We start from the raw sequence: 19,069 nt of genomic DNA on the forward strand, positions 1-19,069 counted from the left end.
GATGAACTTGATGTTCCTAGTGCTGTGTTCAGTATGACAGACTGTAGTTGTTCTGCAGGTGTCTGTGATGAACTTGATGTTCCTGGTGCTGTGTTCAGTATGACAGACTGTAGTTGTTCTGCAGGTGTCTGTGATGAACTTGATGTTCCTAGTGCTGTGTTCAGTATGACAGACTGTAGTTGTTCTGCAGGTGTCTGTGATGAACTTGATGTTCCTGGTGCTGTGGTCCCTGGCCATCCCGCTGCAGGTGATGAGGAAGCCAGCCCTCTACACCAGCATGGTTTGGGCTGCATTTGGTATTCTTACCAAGATGCTCTTCCAACTCTCCATGGTCAGGATGGAGCACTTTGAAACCAATTGCACTCTGGTAAATATGATCATTAACCTACAAAATGTTGTAATTTTTGTATATAACATGTATCAATTTTACAGTGGTGTGTTATTGATGTAATTGACATTCTGTTTTATTTTAAATTACATGTAATTACAAACTTTCTTCTCTTGACATGTTGGAATGCCCACTCAGATGTCTCTTAAGGGAATGCCCAGAATATCTGCCAAAATTTCCACCATCGTGAATAGGGTGCTTAATCCACCACTACAAACATGTTCAAGGAGGTGTCCCCTGAATGTCTGCAAAGTTTTCGTGCTGTACAAGCGTTTTAAGTTCCTTTTTTTTTTGGCCAAATCTATGGAGCGACGACTTTACGGCCTCACCATAAACATTTCAAGATGGCAGATCCTGGTTATGTGGCTATATTGCAGGCTTTATAGCTACTGCAGAGTTACTATTCTGACACTTGTACATGACAAATGCTAGTTAATGATAATGGCATTTATTCATTTTTTATGTATATCAGTCAAGCTAGGAGGAGGATGGGAAAATATCATATACATTGTATATGGCACATAACTGTTACTGAGATTTCAATGAAATGTTGAAATGATGTTAAGTTGATTTGTTGCAGTGTAATATTACTATATCAATGATGTAATTTAGTATTGAATACTGTCATGATAGGTGTCACCCCGACACCAGATAATGGTATGACCCAGGATGACCCAGGGGGCATAGAGCCCTTGGCTGGGAGAGGTCTGGGATCAGTTACACAGGAAGTTGACCAGAGATGGGCCCGAGAAGGGTGTCTGTGCTATGAGTTGAATAAATGTAGTCTACAAAGACCCTTGCGTATCTCCTGATGTTGGAATGAACCTTCGATTCGCGTTAGAATCGTAATAATGGCGTTGTCGGCAGGATGTCCGGAGAAACGTGGAAGACTTGTGTTTGGCTGCAAGATTGGAGAGATGTGGACTACACGTGGCATGGGGCCACTGGGGTGTGGAGGCCAGGAGAAATCTCAAGTTTGGAAAAGTGTTGACTAGTCTCTGGCTTCTACCGGGGAGGTAGGAGGAGGAGAAGAAGAAGATAGTAGCTGTCGGGAGAGGATTTCCCTCAGGCTCTAGCAGTGGACGCTATCGGCAACTGGTTCGAGACCAGGATAGTAGCTGTCGGGTGTGGATTTCTCTGGCTCCAGCAGTGGACGCTATCGGGAATTGGTTCGAGACCAGGATAGTAGCTGTCTAGTGAGGATTTCCCAGGCTCCAGCAGTGGACGCTATCGGTAACTGGTTCTGCGTGGAGCAGGCAGCTGTAAGTATGAAGAAGGGGATTCTTCATTGTTGGCAGCTGGAATTCAAGGCTGAGGACGGTCTTGGGATAGCTAGCGGACGCTATGCTGTGTTTGTGACGGAGGTCGGGGCCGGGACCTGAGGGCAGAAGCGAGCGGGGAACCCGTGGAATCGTGGTAACTGCCTTGGTTGCTGAAGACATCCGTTGTGTGCTTGCAAAAGGGGCAGGTAGCGGACGCTATGCTGTCTGTGACGGATGTCGGGGCCAGGACCTGAGGGCAGAAGCGAGCGGGGGACCCGTGGCATCGTGGTAACTGCCTTGGTTGGTGAAGACCGTCCGTTGTGTGAACAGTTCGATTGTCAAGTTATCCCAAGGACTGGAATATTACTAGAAGTAGGACAGTCAGGCGGGTTAAGTTGATGAGTTGTTTGAGGACTGGACTGTAGCAGTTAACAGTTGGTAGCTTTTACCTTGTTCGTCTAACTTGATTTCATAGTAGAACTTTGTGTTATAGTAGGCTGTGTGACCTAGTTTCATTTCTGTTTATATAAGTTGTGTTTATGTAACCCATCCTAGAACTGAGAAGCCACAAACGCTAGTGACCAGCTATCATCTGGTCTTGCTTAGGGTGGAATTTCTTGTAACCCAGTAGGGGAGGTACATTACTGTTCATAGTGGATGTATGTAAAGTGTAGCAGTGTTGCTATGGTAATTGTGAAAGTCACCCAGTAAGGTATTAGGGCTTGCTGTTTGGTGTAGTGTAGTGTCTGTTGGTCTCAACTGCCTTGACTCGTGTCGTCAAGTCATAGAGTTTGGGCAATGGAAACGGGAGGAAGGTGTGTTTGGGTAGCCAGGCCTACCCGGGTCAGGGCGGATGGTCCGTGCCTAGTGCCGAGGTAGGGGCGTTGACACAATGGTTCGTCCCAAGATTGTACCAAATCTCGGAAGATGACGAGAGGAAGACTGGAAGAGCAAGGGTTGGGTGTTTGTGTTGTGGTAGACAGTGCTAGAGATGTAGCGTACACACCAGGAGCAAATTGTCGAACTGTGCTGACATTTCAGTGAGTCTATTACAACTAACAGTAACAGTAGGATGTATTGGTAACATGATATGTGTTTTGTTAGGTTAGAAGATAACTGATGTAAAAGATAGTTATCTTCCTGGGGGAGGTGTCATGATAGGTGTCACCCCGACACCAGATAATGGTATGACCCAGGATGACCCAGGGGGCATAGAGCCCTTGGCTGGGAGAGGTCTGGGATCAGTTACACAGGAAGTTGACCAGAGATGGGCCCGAGAAGGGTGTCTGTGCTATGAGTTGAATAAATGTAGTCTACAAAGACCCTTGCGTATCTCCTGATGTTGGAATGAACCTTCGATTCGCGTTAGAATCGTAATAAATACTATCCAATGGTATAGAACCCCTGCATACCATTGTCTCTACTCTATTGCCTTCAGCCAATGTCCAACATTACCTTCGGACCAACCGAACAGCCTGTGATTGGTCGGCGCCAGAGTGTGGACAGTGCTGAGTGGGTTGGTTTTAGGAAGAGTACCCCAGCTTTGTACTACATCAGGGTCAGTTCTTCTTTAAATCTATTCATTTATTTCTTCATTTTGGGTTCTCAAACCCATAACAAAAACAAGATCACATTAACATAGTCTGCAAATGAAACCCTTGCAAATATGTCCCTATAAAGCTGGCGTAGTTAGTCTGGTACAGACTATATATGATGATGATTATCAGCCATCTGTAGTTTGGTAATGGTGCATCACAAAGAGGTATTGGGTGTTTATCCTGAATTACACTTAGTGTTCATGATCAATCAATGATTCGCAGGCGAAAATCAAAACGGTTTGATTAGTTTGGGCTAAGATCTGACCTGAAACAGTTTACATTTTGCATTCGAATTCACGCTCAGAATAGTTTACATCAAACTTGCATATCATGCTAAGTCTGTTGTGGTCCCGCACCGCCTCACGAGCTCGAGTTGGCGGCCGCAACAAGATTTTACGACTCAAAAACACGGCCGAAATGTTCTATTGACAGCTAAAAAAACGCTAATCAATAGTTGTTCTTAAGTTGTCTTCAATCGGCGCTGAACTGCTGTACATGTCCTGTTGAACCTGCGTTCCTTCAAGACCTTGTTAATTTCTTCATAGTATCGTACACCTCCTGGTTCCGATATACGCCATCAAGTTTCATACTGGATCTCTTGATTTGCCAGAATATATATCAGGACTCCCGGGTTTCCTCAGTCGACCAGTTAGAAGATTTTACGATCAAAAAACGTGATGCAGCGAAATGAGCCCACGAGCCCAGTGTACGACGTCATAAACACAGAGGCACAACGGTTCCGCACCGCTTTTGCGTTCATGGTGACAATTCCGTGAAATAGATTTATTCTGAACCCTTGTAGACTACCGCGGGAGGAGGTTCAGAATAATATGAAACGAAACCGTTTCGGAGCATTCATGTTCACAAATGATTGGATTTATTTTGCTGAAACGGTTTGCACAGTTTTACTTTTTGAATCATGAACGTGGCCTTAGTTCCAGTAAAGACATTCAAACGTTCCTCAAATCTTAGAAGATGTCGATTTAGAATTATTAGATACATTAAGTAGAATGATATATTCTGGACAGCGGGTTGGGTCAGTTAGTATCACACTTCAGAGTACATCAAGTTACATGTATGTGCTTACCGATACAAATCCAAAGTGACATGTCATGTAGACCGGTATGCCTAAACACCTCACCCGAACTCATCCGAACTCACACAAACTCATCCGAGTCTAATATGCAATATACATACATCATCATCATCATCATCACACGGGGCAATGACCTTATGTTACGCTCTGTATACATTGTCTATGCAATTATGAATAAAAGATATGTAGCAAATCCTAAGTATTTACCAGTTTTTGCATGTTACCCCTCTCACTCCAAGATCAGAAGGAATGTCTGCCCACCATATTGGATTCTCATTACTGTGGTCCATTTAGGTCCCCTAATACGTTTTTGTAGCTTGACAGACGACAGGACAATAAACGGACAGTGGAGGACGGTGGAGGCTGTTAAGGTCATAGATTATAGTATAGCAAATATCAACTCATAATAATTGTGCACATAATAAGTGTTTTTCAGCCTCAAGTACAAGCACGGCGTATTTGTTATCATGGAAACTAGCAGACAAACATAAGAAAACTGGTAAACACTTAAAAAATAAAGACTTGGTACATATTCTTTTATTCATAATTGCATAAACAATGTATCTAGAGTGTCACATAAAGTCATTGTCCCTTGTACACTTGCATATTTGACTCGGATGAGTTCGGGTGAGTTCGGATGAGTTCGGGTGAGGTGTTTAGGCATACCCCATGTAGCACCATTGTCATCATCAGTGTAAGATGACAAATGTTTTGTTGTTTTCAGGATTACTTGGTTGTGGTCTTGTTCCTAGTGCTGTTTGTTACCATAGAGAGACATCAGAAGCACATACGGTTGGCCAAGGGTCTACCCCCAGAGGACCCCTTACCTGGGATCATATTCCCCAGGATCAAAAGAGTGAATGCTGACGAGGGCTTGTTCATGTGTCTGAAGTACTTCACTAATTTCTTCTTCTACAAATTTGGATTAGAGGTAAGAAGAGAAATAGAAGATACAAGAAACATGTAGTCACAAACACTGTTTACATCTATGTAGCACAGAGAAAGAGGATGTTTATTTTGTAATCTAGTAACTGTTGTACAGCAGAATCCGCTTAACTGCACACCCCATTTGCCAGTGTATTTGGTGCAATTATCCGGCTGGTGCAATTATGCGAAATTGCCCTGCTGGACCGGTAGTACACTGTATCATACAGGAGGTGAATAGTTTATAAACCTCGGTGTGCTGTATGAACTTGTTAGCTCGCATTCAGATGTTAGAAAGCTTTCGTTACACAGGTACAGTGCGGTAACACCGTAGATTCCACCTCTTGTTAGGGCCACGTTTACATTAGAGTAAATTTCAAATTCCCAGGAATGACATCCCAGGACACAGTGAGTGAAATCAGTAAGCGCCAGAGAGGCCCCCCCAGTGTCATGTTTGTAAAGATTAAACTGTGTACATCGGTAGTGAATTACTGTACAATGGACTGTACTACGTATCCAGTGGGTAGATATGGTTAGATGGCTTAGATCAGTGACAGACCATTCTCCTTATAGCATAGCCAAACCCGCGTATACATCCTTCGGGTGAATGTAGGAAGTTTCTAGGACGCAGATTCAGCTCTGCCATAAAAGAATGCGACAGATGATCACGTCAGCACCGCACCGTCAAAAGCGACTGCTATGTCCGTCCACACGTCTGTAGCCCTTGCCGAGTTGCTGTGCGGTTTCCGACAGCACCCCATGTCATCCTTAACGCGAAGTCAAATCCCCGCGAACTTAAATACATTTACGGTAATAAGACAGTGTACAGGTAGAGACCAATCTTTATTGAGTACAGCATGCTGTCTTCCAAACCGCAATACCGCCTTTGGCAGGCGTGTGTCTCTTTATGGTGACGACACGCCCAGTGACCCGCCCAGGACCTCCCATAGGATCGCTTTCAACGTGATTGTCAATGGAGACCAGCTTCTTTTGTTAGTGAAAACAATTTTAAACATATTGGTGGCATTGTGCCTCTACATAGGTACTTATCGGCTCATTTGTACCGCGTTTGCCGATTTTTAGCACACATTTTTAGTTAACTTATCGAGGATTTTTGAAAAATTTTGGTGCGGCATTGGTGACAATGGGCGGTGCAGATATGCGGAGTCACTAACAATGGAGTGAGTGGGAACCGGTTTGGGATTTTGGGATTCGGTGCAGTTAAATGGAAGGTGCGTTTATCCGAGGTGCAATTAATTGGCTTCTACTGTATTTTCAATAGGCACATTCAAGTTCTTTACCCACAACCAATAGTTTACACACAATATGTTACCTCCATTAACATTAATCTGCTGGGTTACGTGAATCTTACACTTTGAAAAACAGTTGGTTTGAGAGATCTCCAGTGCAGCATCCCCCTAGGTATGCACAGTTTGGATGTCCTGGAGTGCATTATACTGGAAGATACTGTGTCGGAGATCTGGTTGGATGTATCTTTTCAGGATGGCAGAATTATGTACCCTATGTAACTTAGTAGATGTTATACATTGTATCTTCTGACATTTTGGTAGACCGTTTGCCACCATCCTCAGGGCAATTTAGACCAGTTGTACTTCACACTGCATATCCAGTGACTTGATCCTGATTAAACACTGTATGTAACAAATTTGTTCACTTCAGCATACAGAAGATTTATTTGGTCATTTGTCTGTTGCATTTGTCAATGAAATATTAACCATGTTCTACTTTTGCTTGTCTCTCATAGATGTGTTACATGATGGCAGTTTTCAACATCTGGCTAAGGCTGGATTTCATTGCTGTGTTGCATGGGATCTGGCTAGGAATCATCTTGTTGTATCCAAAGGATAGAAAGGACAATCTGCGCATCTGGCCATACTATGCTGTTTCACTGTCCAGCATTATGATAGTGGAGTATCTGCTGTGCATGGGCCTGCCCCCAGGGCTCTGTGTTGGTAGGTGTGAAATGATCAACATTTATCTACCTCTCATTACGATATATATCATAGGATCACCAAATGATGTAAGGCATCCCATGATGAACGATACTCATTCAGTTTTTGGTAAAGAAATACTAATAATTTGTACTGTGCTGCTTTAAGTTGGTAAGCAAAGATTTGATTGTCATATGAAAAAGTTGGAGGGCCAAAAATAGATCTTAGAAGTTTTTGGTAAATTTCAATATGCGTTGAAAGCCAGATGAGGTCCAAGTACATTTAGTGGCTGGGCCAATTAGTCCTGACATTTCAATGTTTAACTGCATGGACATGTTTGTGTGACTTGTCAAAAACTGTTATCTTTTGAACTTATGAACCTGTACATGTGCTGAAAATATGCAGTGCATGTGTGTATATGTGACACTGTGGGTGTGTGTGTATATATGTGTGTGTGTGTTGTGTGTATGTGTGTGTGTGCGTATGCATGTGTGTTATGTGTGTGTGTGTTTGTACATGTGCATGTGTGTGTGTGTCTAATGTTATCACTGTAAGTTAACAGCATGTGTCCTGTTGCAGTGTACCCTTGGTATGACCGTGGCATGCCAGACAACCTGGTGAGGTGGATGTTTCTACCTGATTACAACCTCAGACCAAACTCCTGGCTCTTATTAGGTGACACCTTTTCTATTCTTCTATTGACATTCGTTAAGTATGAATTACACTCACGTACACATATACAATACAAGAAGAGAGCTACGCGGTTTGGGGCATGTGATGTCTTTAATATGTGAGCCTGCTCTGTGATAGAGGCTTATTGGTTGTACAAAGACATCAACGGCCAAAGACTGTGGTCTTGGCGGTCATAACACAAACTGCAGTGTAGCATTTACGTACAGTATTGGTAAGTTTACGCAATTCTACTCGTTCGTTAAAGAAACGAAATTGCAGCAAGGGCGGGATGGTGGTAACGTTGATCAGCGGGAGGCGAACCCAGCCGTACGGACGGCGGATGTCGCAATTCTGAGGACGGCCAGAGCAGAGGTCAAAGGTCGCTTCCTCAGCGTAATTCCCTACGATTGGTCGACTGACCAATCCTACTATAATTACACTCACGTACACATATACAATACAAGAAGAGAGCTACGCGGTTTGGGGCATGTGATGTCTTTAATATGTGAGCCTGCTCTGTGATAGAGGCTTATTGGTTGTACAAAGACATCAACGGCCAAGCCGAAAGAAGTGAGGGCCCCAAACCGTGTAGCTGAAATGTAGTTAGTTGTAGAGGTAGTACTAAATCTAAATTAGGAAGTAGCTAGATATTCGAGTTCATGCAAAAGAGTCCAGGACTGGCGAAGAACGGGCCGCAGAATGTCACCGGGCACTGTCGAACAGCGTAGAGTCAGGCCGGAAAGGTGCGTCGGCGTGTAGCTCTCACTTAGTACTGTGAAGTGGGCCGTGGGCGGGTCATGGGTGTCTTCGGTACGCAGCTGGAGCTGGTCTTGATGCACTGTCAATCTGGCTGTGCTAAACTACTCTAATCTATTCTACACTAAGTTCAGAAGTTGCGGCTCTGCGAACCCAGACTGGTGACGATCTCGCTGCAGGGCGCTGCCGCGAACTCCGAATCGGACCGGAAAGTAAAGTCGCATCGGCGTGGAGTGGGTGTACTGGGAGCCTTGTGCAAGCTGTTGTAGAAGCACGCCGCAGTCTCGAGTCCGTGTAGGGACGGGTGGAAAGGGAGAGAGGCGGGCGCTGAGGAAGGACCGCTCGTGGAAAAGTTGTTTACGTAGTTCGCGGGAAGAAACATGGCTGCCAAAGTCTCAGGCGTCTCGGGCGTCTCGCGAGACCCGGCATCACTGGCGGGAAGTGGGGAGGGGGGCTGTCGTTCCGGTCTCTGTGGACGTTATAGGCAGGCAGGAACGGGTGTGCAGTCCCAGGCTGGTGAAGAAAACTCGCTGCAGGACGTCGCCAAAGATTACGAACAGTGTAGAGACTCAGGGTCGGGAGGAGCTCTCGCTTAGAACTGCGAATCCAGGTGGGCAACGTTACTGGGAGCCCAAGCACGCTGCTGTAGTGCACACCGCGGCCCTGCTGTCTGAGTCGGCGTCGGGCCCAACGAGGACGGCAACCCGCGAGTTTCTTGGCAGATTCGTGTGCCTCGAGAGTTGGGGAGCGCCGCACGGTAGGTTGAAATGCTTCATGAAAGCTCGAGAGGGGAAAGGTTTCCGACGGAACGTTGACCGGGAGGCGAACCCAGCCGTACGGACGGCGGATGTCGCAATTCTGAGGACGGCACGAGCAGAGGTCAAAGGTCGCTTCCTCAGCGTAATTCCCTACGATTGGTCGACTGACCAATCCTACTATGATTAAGGTTGTTAAGACTACCTTAGACCTAAGGGTTTTACTAACAGAGATGTCAACATTTGCTTTTTGTCAGACAAGTACAAGTTGCAACAGTGACTGCATTTAATTTATTAGATTATCCTTTTTTTCCATAAAAAAACGTTTTGCTCTAGAATGCATGCACTTGTGATATGCAGCGTGAAAGTCATTAGCTTGGGTGCTGGAGAAAAATTCTTTTAAAAAAGGGAATTACATAATATTATAGTCTTTATTGCATGTTCCTGCCCAGATGGGCTAAATGCACAGATGACCACACATGGTCTATAAGAAGCAAAATACAGCAAGAATTGATTTATTCTCTATTCTAATATTGAGAACTAAAAAATCAAACAAATGGTGGACTATTTCTAAACTAATCTTAATCACCTAGTAGTTTCTTCTCTCTTTTTGAAACATTTGGAAACATGGCTACATACTTTGTCCATTGTATGACATCGGGTATATGAAAATGTCCTGCTTTGACATTTTTGTACATTTCTTGTCTAATTCTATTGTCTTAAACAGCGATTGGCGCTCATCTTCATATAAGGAACAATCTAGTAAAAAATGGGTGTCATTTTCAACATATAAATGGTCACAGAATTCGCATGTTCTATCATTCAGAGGGGTAACGTTGGGTAACATAAATTCGCCATTTTTCCGATAATGGTTGACTGAAATCAATCTAGCAGAACAATGAACCATCCTTTTTTTCTATTATTCTGTCAGTATCATGTACTATCTTTGCACTAATCACATTATATGGTAGATTTTGTCTCTAGTCGTGCTGACACCATAATATTTCAACTTGAAACTACCGTCCGCCGCACGCACAATGACGGTGTTGTCGGACAGGTGTGAACATTATTTCGGGAGAGAAGATTCGTCTTGAATATCTTACCGCTAATTTCATTTTATACAGCAGCTATTCGTTCCATCCTTGGCTTGAGGAGAGTGCTATGGATATAGACGTGTCCAAGTCAAAAAAATACACGAAAAAACGGCTGTACCGCACACATCAGGCCAGTTCGGGAACAACCCGTGTGTTGAGTCGGTAGAACTTCACTCAAAGTCGGCCCATCGTCATGGCAACGTGTAACGTTACATTATTCATGGGAAGTTAGCTGGATGCCGTAGAAATGGTAATAATACTATGTCCATGTGTTCCTTGTTGTGTTAGGAGCAAACTTTGAGGAAAATATCTTCCTCAGTCCACTATCACACGCAACATTTAGACAAAAAAGTGTTCCTCACAAACCTTTGTCGTCTGCTTGACAACAGGATTCTGGTTAACAATATGGCGGCGGGAAAATACACATGCCGTAGGTTGTAGCAACAGATAGGAGTTTTGATGATTGATCACACTTAGAATCCAGTTGCAGGTTAGCAAAAGAGATTGTAATAAGTTGTCTTGTAAATAATTGTGTTGAGCAGGAAGTGGATGTGACATTTGTCTTATAAACCAGACGACAACCATGTTGTGTAATTCTCCCACGAAGCCCTCAGACTGTTCCAATAAGGGACGGAGAGTTTTTGACCTCGTCGCCTTCTAATGCATGCTTATCGAAGCTTTTCAGACAGTGTTCTGAATACGTTAGTCTGTCAGGTTTGCATTTCTAGCGGTATTACTTAATTAGTATGTAGCATCTAGCACATATCCCTAAATACCCCGTTTTCGAAAAATCGCGAATTTAAGTACCCCGCGAATTTATGTTACCCAACGTTACGGTTATGCCTTCAGTTTCATTTATTTATTCAGGGCAAATACAACTCAGGCTGTAAAGCCTGCCAGTTATGTGAAGGGAATGGTCACTGATGCGAAGTTTACACATCGCTCTGCGATGTTCGAAGTTTGCAATGTTTAAATAAGTTTTTTCTTTCATAAATTTCTTTGACTGTCTTGTAAGTCCTTAATTTGTTGCCTTGGTTTTCTCTTCGTCCTTTTACATGTAATTCTGAGTTGAATTTTTGGAATCCGATGTAAATATCCTTCAATCAGTCTTTGTTTTAGTTCATTTAAATGAGAAGGTGTGACTGTTTGATTGACCGTTCATGTACAGGTACTCTCACCTCTCAAATAAACGTACCGGTACGTTTATTTTTTTTCGCCTCAAAATCCGCCCGGTACTGTCTTATTTTAGACGGTACGTTTATTATTTTTCTAAGAATTAGGATTTTGCTAACCAGAAATCCCTCGAAAATCGATTTTTTTTTTTCTGCCCATATTTCCCCTGTATTTTTGCGAGTAATTCGCTATTTTTCGGCCTAGCGGCGTTGATTTCCCCACCGCTATGACCGGCGGCGGCCTTTGTGAAATCCTTGCGGCACTCGGATAACATATCGGTCGATCTCGCTATGACGTTACAAAGTTAACGTTGTTATTGGGGGAAAATAAGACGCAACACTGACATTTCAAAATACAATTGTCATGTGGCAGTCTCTGTTTACATCTTAAACCAAAGCATACTGATCAAAAAACGTGTCGAGTATAGTAACGTTAACGTTAGACTTGCACAGGGAAGAATTTGATGACCGCTATCGGTAGCGCGGCGGAAGAATAATTTGTTCACAGAACCTTTATTACACGTAAAAACAACAATGAAAACTTAAGTTCCCTTGTGATATGTGTTTTGAGGCCGCAAAATCTAAGAACGGCACAAAACGAGCGGTAAACAACAGCATGTTTTGCCATCGAAACATGGCGGCGGCACCATCAGGCGTGGTGACAGTAAAACTATCAGCATATTGCACAGTGCAGATTATGATCTTTAAAATGATACCGTAAACGCGTGGAAAATATTTTATTTTGCGGCAACGATGGACACAGAATTCTATCTATATTTTAGGATGGCTTGTATTTTAGAATACCGGTAAGATTTTCCAAATTTAGCGGTAAAGGGCCGTTTCTATTGTCAACATGTAATCGGTAAGTTCTTCGTATTTGCGGCCTGAGACGCTGTGCTACTTTTACAGTCGAGCTCTGTTCAATATTGTGGGCTCAACCGCGGGAACTCGAAATCCGAGCGTCTCACAAAAACTTTGTTCTCGAAGCTATGGAGTAAAAGTTCATGGACAAACCCTTTTTTTTTTGTGTTGACATATTTGTTTTTTTTAGGGGGGTAATGTCTTTAGAAAATATGATTAGGAACAAATTAGCTATCTGATGATTTTGATTATATGTCAGTAATGATAAAAGTAATGATAAAAGATAATGAAATTCATGTTACAACAATTTTCCTTGATCACTTGCTACAAGTTCCAAGTAGAAAATGCACATTCACGTGCACTGTATCATGTACATTTTCAGTTGTTGAATTTGAAGCACCGTGGCCCCCGGTTAGGGGTCATAGCGGGGAACCTATGCCCAATTTTTCAACATCATTATTATATTTTATCGAAGTGGCGAGGAAGATCATCATGATTTGAACAAGCGTACAGTTATTCTGTTCAACATTCATAAATCATATACTTAATAGATATGGTCCTCAGGCATAATTGAATAGATTCAACCTACCTGCTTATTATCTCATTTCCTTCGGACAGTCGTGTGGACACAGTTTACCTCGACTGTCAATTTTGACATTTTCCGGGGGGTACTTTTATTTCAGGGGGTACTTATATTAGATTTTGAAGATTTTTCCGGGGGGTACTTATATTCCAGGGGGTACTTCTATTTGAGAGGTGAGAGTAGGCAACACCGGGCTCCTCTAACATTTTTCTTACATTAGATAACCAGCAGGCTGTTTTTCGGCGTTCTAGATCTTGTTGTACCATGTAGGCTTTGTATTACACTGAACGGCCTGTATCTGTATCTGTATAGCCGGTATAACCGCCCTTCGGCGTAACACACCAGCTTTGCAGGCACGCGGCGCGGCAGCAGCTGGTTATATTACACTGAACGGCCTGTATAAATGAGCTGGTTATATTACACTTAACGGCCTGTATTGAAGACTACCTGTATGTACTTCCTTAACTAATCTAACATAGTAACTGTACATTCTGCTTTGAGCCTCTATAGTAGCAATGGAAAACGTCCCAGTTCTGCTCTACACTCTACGCAAAGTTTTTTTGAATTAAACTAAATAGAGCCAAATACTTTTCGGCGTTGCATGTGCCCACCAGTCACTGCCAGCTTCTGGTTCGGTTTGAACCTAAACTTGTCAAAGTGAATACGTGGTACATTGTACATGGCGTTAAAAAGTTAGATTTCACAGAAATCACTAGTCATTTCTTGTATTACGGATCCTATCAAACATTTGTCCGTGTCTCACTAAATACCATCAAAAAATGGCTTCGCAGTGTGCAAAACATATCGGCAAGACATGTTGTTGTTGACCGGCGCCATCTTGGTATTAACGTTACCGCCGGCGATTCTAAAACACAACGTTTTTCTTTTTATTTGAAAATTTAGAATACTCCCATTATTGATGAAAATTAAGATTCGTATTTTCTTTTTATTCCCATAAATCTCACAAACCTTTATTGGGCACCGCTTGCTTGTGATAGCCGACGCTGTACAGTTTGTACCTTTCGATGCAGTTGTGAGCTCGGCGGCAATATCACAGCGTTCCATTTTCACCATTCAGTTGTCAGATTGAAAACTTTTTGCTGCTTTTATCCAGCGGTCGGCTCTCAAAAGAAGGCTGGGGTCGGCAGGTTTTTACTAAGGGGCTATTTCCTAGGCCTTACTGTTATGAATGTGTAGGTGTACTATTTGATATAACGTGTGAATACGGGAGGGTGCTATTCAATCGAGAGAGCCGGCGGACATTGTTTTGAAGTCAAAAGTATGACGGAAATTTGTACACGATGTAACGACACACCAAAATAAAAACGATAACAAAAACATAATTTGTAGGATCTTTTTGTCAATGGGAATTGAAACTGATGATAGTTATGCTGTCTAAATTCACATGTTCCATCCATGTAATACTGTATTGACTAACACCTCAACTTGGAAACATGTTTTTAGTTGATCCTCTTCAAGGTGACCACCTGTCCAACGCGACCGATTTTCCTTTACCTTGGTCCCCCGTTGCGTTTTGTTGGTTTTTCTGTAACCTCTAAGCCTTCCAATTCTGGCTGTATATCTCTCTCTATATATATATATAAATATATATAAGCATTTTTTTTGCACACTAGCTTACCTATGTACTGTGAATGCCAGTATTTTAAATCATTATCATGTATGTTTTCTTGTAGCGGACTTCTTCCAGCTGCTATTTGTGTCTATCCAATGGCAAGTTTTCCTGGTGGAGGGGAACCCATCTACAATAGAGGCAGGAGGGGACAATCAGGACATTCATGATGACATTGAGGCTATGATGACCAACCCTGTTCCAGACTTCACTGTTGCCAAGTAAGTTAAAATGGAGATATCTACAATCACCTTTTTTGTCTTCATGTATTTCAAAGATAATGGGAAATGCTTTATTGACAAAAGGTGTAGTGATGCTCCATGTTTCAGGCCTTTATATCCATCCAAACCTGCAAACTTCTGGAGTTGCCTATACATGATATTTCTGTAATCTCAATTCATCCATCAACAGTATTTTTCCTGTGAATTGATTGATGTTGGCCATGTTTTTCTTTCACATTTCTTACTTGTTTCTGCTCTTCAAGGTCATATTTGGACATGATAAAGGTAAGCACAGGGTTTGATCACAAATATCTTTAGACCATAGTAAGAAAAGTAAATAGCCCAAAAAATTGCAGATGTATAATATCTTGCATCATGTTCTTGGTGCTGAAAATATATATTAGATATAATTTCATTTCATTGATTAATTGATTTTTTCTGCCGGAATTCCAATACCTTTTACATACAGTGTAGCCTGCTGTAACTCTGTTCATGTGCCCTGTATGCACTTGATGTCACTTAAACTAAAGGTATTTTCAAAATGCTGAGCCAAACATATTACATGTATTTTCAGCAATTTGTGTTTGGATACTTGTTCTGGGTAACTCTGGCCATCGTGTTTATCACCGGCACCACGCGCATCAGCTTGTTCTGCCTGGGCTACCTTGTTGGTTGCTTCTATTTCCTGCTGCATGGTCAAGAATTCCTCATGAGCCCCACTAATGTCATTCTAAAGAGGTGAGTCCATTTTGCTATGTCTGCAACAAACACAACTGCCATGGCTGTCCTCTATGCCAGAAGAGTTACACGTAGCTGGTCATATAGAGTACTGTTAACAGAATTAACGGATCCGTTACATATACTAGCACCATGATTGTCATTGACTTTCTCATCACTTTTGGAAATGAATGTAGTAATATAATAGGAATGTAGTTGATATGATCTTTACTTACCAAATTGTCTGCATCATTTTTGTTCAATGCCTACACTACCAAAAATCGTTTTTCTTATTTTTCTTGTTTTTCCTTCTACAAAGAAAATTTTTCTGTCAGCAAGAATATTATTCTGTATATATTTTTTTCTTAAGTTAACTTAAACCAAGAAAGTTCAAGGAAATAATTCTAGTAGAATCAACTTTTCAAGAAAAAAAATTATGGGAAGAATCTGTAAGAATACAAATTTGATGAAACAAATCTTATATTAAGCCAGAGAAAGCACATTTTTCTTATTTTTCTAGAAAATTCTCATTGAAAAATTGCATGCTAGAAATATTTTCTTAAAATAAGTTAAATTCAGAACAAAAAAGGATTCTTTGTGTAAGAATTGAAAAGGGCAAGACTTCCCAGAAGGTTTCTTGAATTTTCTTGTTTTTCCTTTGAAAATCTTTCTCAACATAAGAAAACAAGAAAAAAAGAAAGAATAAAAAAAAGATTTTTGGTAGTGTATCATTTCATATTAGAAATGCCATGCACTGCAAACGACAGCTTTTTCAAAAGCACTTGTTTCTATTAGTTCAGTAAGTTCAGTGGACTGGAGAAAAATGAAGTTGTTCCTTTGTCTTTCAGATGGCACAAATTGATAGCTTATAACTTTGCTGTCATCTTCATCAAAGGATTCCTGCAGGTGAATTTTAAAATAGTCTGATGCCTTCTCTCACTCACACTCTACATGTGTACTTGTCTACATGGAAAGTTACAGACAACCCATCCATGTGTAATATAAGGATTCAAGTATATTGTTATGTTATATATCTTTATTTATTGTGTACCTATATTTGTTGCTTTTGAAAATGGGTTATTAATTTAAGGGAATTTGTTAAATGCAACATATTGCAGTAGCTGCAGGTAACATTTAACAGGTATTCCTCTGGATTCTTACGAATCTTGTGGACCATAAGCCAACCTCTGCTACCGTAGGAGAAGTCAATACTCGAGGAAGCAGGTTTGCTAAGGATGCTCTCCAAACCAAGAGGCTGTAATTAGTGTAAAGGTTGGGGAAACGGCTTACGTCCCATTTTAACCATCATTGCAAACAGGCCGGCGTCTTGGGCACAAACAACTGCCTTGATATGCATTAATCTGCTGGGGCGGAACAAAACAGCATGAGGTACCTGCATGGTTTGGAAAGGCCTCAGTCAGATTCTTCACCGTATTCAGCGGAGGCTCACTACACCTCCAGACAAGAACACAGTTCCACAAATATTCCTGTGTTATCCCAGGTCACTGATCTACAATATTAATGAGCCTCAAGCAACTCTGTCACACAATGAGGTTGACATTGGAGTCATCTCCGAAACCTGGTTATCATGCTTAGCCTCTTCTAGTTTGATTTTGTAAAAGTACCTGGTTATCAAGCAACCGTCCCGCTTCTGCTATTGCAGTGAGTAGCTTTAATAACGTGTATTCCAAGCACAGACTAGACAGACAAGGTGTCAGTGTTGCCATGTACGTGAAAGAACACATACCATCACGACAACTTATATACAATACACCATGCCAACGGAACTTGAGTGTGTATGGCTGTGGACTAGGCCACATCGCCTTCCAAGACTGCTGTCAGCTGTCGTCGCCTGTGGCATTTACATATTCTCCTGCCTCCACTGAGTCACAGTGACCACTCTTGTGTCCTCTGGACCCCGAGTCACAAACGCAATTAAGGTCAAGCCCACAAAGAAGCAAGTACGTCCGCTGCGTGAAACAGATATGTTCAAGTTTGGCAGGTGTACAGTGCAGATACAACAGCTACATTGGAAAGTGTTTTTGGAAACTGTTTTGGAAACTGATTTTTATCTGGTAGGAGACAGCATGTATGGTAACACCAACTGGGAAATGTTGTTGTGTGGAGTAGCTCTCCTTGGCCCCATTCTGTTCTTAGCTCTCATCGACGATGACATGACCCTACTAAAGACAAGAACACTTCGCCAGCTTCCCATCCTACAGGACGCACTCCATGACCTCTGCCTGTAGACAAAAAGAAACTACACGCTCTTGAATGGTGGCAAATGTCTGACCATGCACGTAACCTTCGCCAGGCACCAAGTGGACCTCTACCACCCCTCTCCAAATCAGTGATACATAACTGCATTCATAATGACCTTCACTGGGACAAACAGGTTAACAACATGGCAGCGAAGGCAGGCAGAAAACTCTTCCTTCTTAAATGGCTGAGGAAGTTCATATATGTATATCAGGCCATATTGGAGTACTCACGGTACATCGTCTCTGTCTTGAACTCTGGCCAGACCAAGTGCCAGTCTGCCCAGATCGGTGTCACTTGATACAAAAAAGCAACAAATAAAGGTTGATTATTAACGTTGGGTAACATAAATTCGGGATTTTTCCGATAATGGTTGACTGAAATCAATCTAGCAGAACAATAAACCATCCTTTTTTTCTATAATTCTGTCAGTATCATGTACTATCTTTGCACTAATCATATATATGGTAGATTTTGTCTCTAGTCGTGCTGACACCATAATATTTCAACTTGAAACTACCGTCCGCCGCACGCACAATTACGGTGCTGTCGGACAGGGGGGCACATTAATTCGGGAGAGAAGATTCGTCTTGAATATCTTACCGCTAATCACATTTTATACAGCAGCTATTCGTTCCATCCTTGGCTTGAGGAGAGTGCTATGGATATAGACGTGTCCAATTAAAAAAAATACACGAAAAAACGGCCGTACCGCACACATCAGGCCAGTTCGGGTACAACCCGTGTGTTGAGTCGGTAGAACTTCACTCAAAGTCGGCCCATCGTCATCATCGGGCAACGTGTAACGTTACATTATTCATGGGAAGTTAGCTGGATGCCGTAGCAATGGTAATACTACTATGTCCATGTGTTCCTTGTTGTGTTAGGAGCAAACTTTGAGGAAAATATCTTCCTCAGTCCACTATCACAAGCAGCATTTAGACAAAAAAGTGTTCCTCACAAACCTTTGTCGTCTGCTTGACAACAGGATTCTGGTTAACAATATGGCGGCGGGAAAATACACGTGCCGTAGGTTGTAGCAACAGAGAGGAGTTTTGATGATTGATCACACTTAGAATCCAGTTGCAGGTTAGCAAAAGAGATTGTAATAAGTTGTCTTGTAAATAAT

The 19,069-nt window shown here is 42.1% G+C and overlaps 1 protein-coding gene across 8 annotated transcripts in view; it reads left to right on the plus strand.

The window, feature by feature from the left end:
* The window catches only part of LOC136438194 (piezo-type mechanosensitive ion channel component 2-like), a 163,960-nt gene that overhangs the window by 86,331 nt on the left and 58,560 nt on the right, over nucleotides 1-19,069 (plus strand). For all 8 annotated transcript variants that reach the window (XM_066432941.1, XM_066432943.1, XM_066432942.1 and 5 more), the window contains 9 exons: nucleotides 191-367; nucleotides 3,089-3,208; nucleotides 5,069-5,275; nucleotides 7,034-7,241; nucleotides 7,800-7,895; nucleotides 14,808-14,964; nucleotides 15,228-15,249; nucleotides 15,539-15,702; nucleotides 16,530-16,587. In XM_066432941.1, the coding sequence (XP_066289038.1) occupies nucleotides 191-367; nucleotides 3,089-3,208; nucleotides 5,069-5,275; nucleotides 7,034-7,241; nucleotides 7,800-7,895; nucleotides 14,808-14,964; nucleotides 15,228-15,249; nucleotides 15,539-15,702; nucleotides 16,530-16,587 (1,209 nt within the window). The remainder of the gene's footprint in view (nucleotides 1-190; nucleotides 368-3,088; nucleotides 3,209-5,068; nucleotides 5,276-7,033; nucleotides 7,242-7,799; nucleotides 7,896-14,807; nucleotides 14,965-15,227; nucleotides 15,250-15,538; nucleotides 15,703-16,529; nucleotides 16,588-19,069) is intronic.

The sequence above is a fragment of the Branchiostoma lanceolatum genome, chromosome 7, assembly GCF_035083965.1.
Source record: "Branchiostoma lanceolatum isolate klBraLanc5 chromosome 7, klBraLanc5.hap2, whole genome shotgun sequence".
NCBI classification, from domain to species: domain Eukaryota; kingdom Metazoa; phylum Chordata; class Leptocardii; order Amphioxiformes; family Branchiostomatidae; genus Branchiostoma; species Branchiostoma lanceolatum.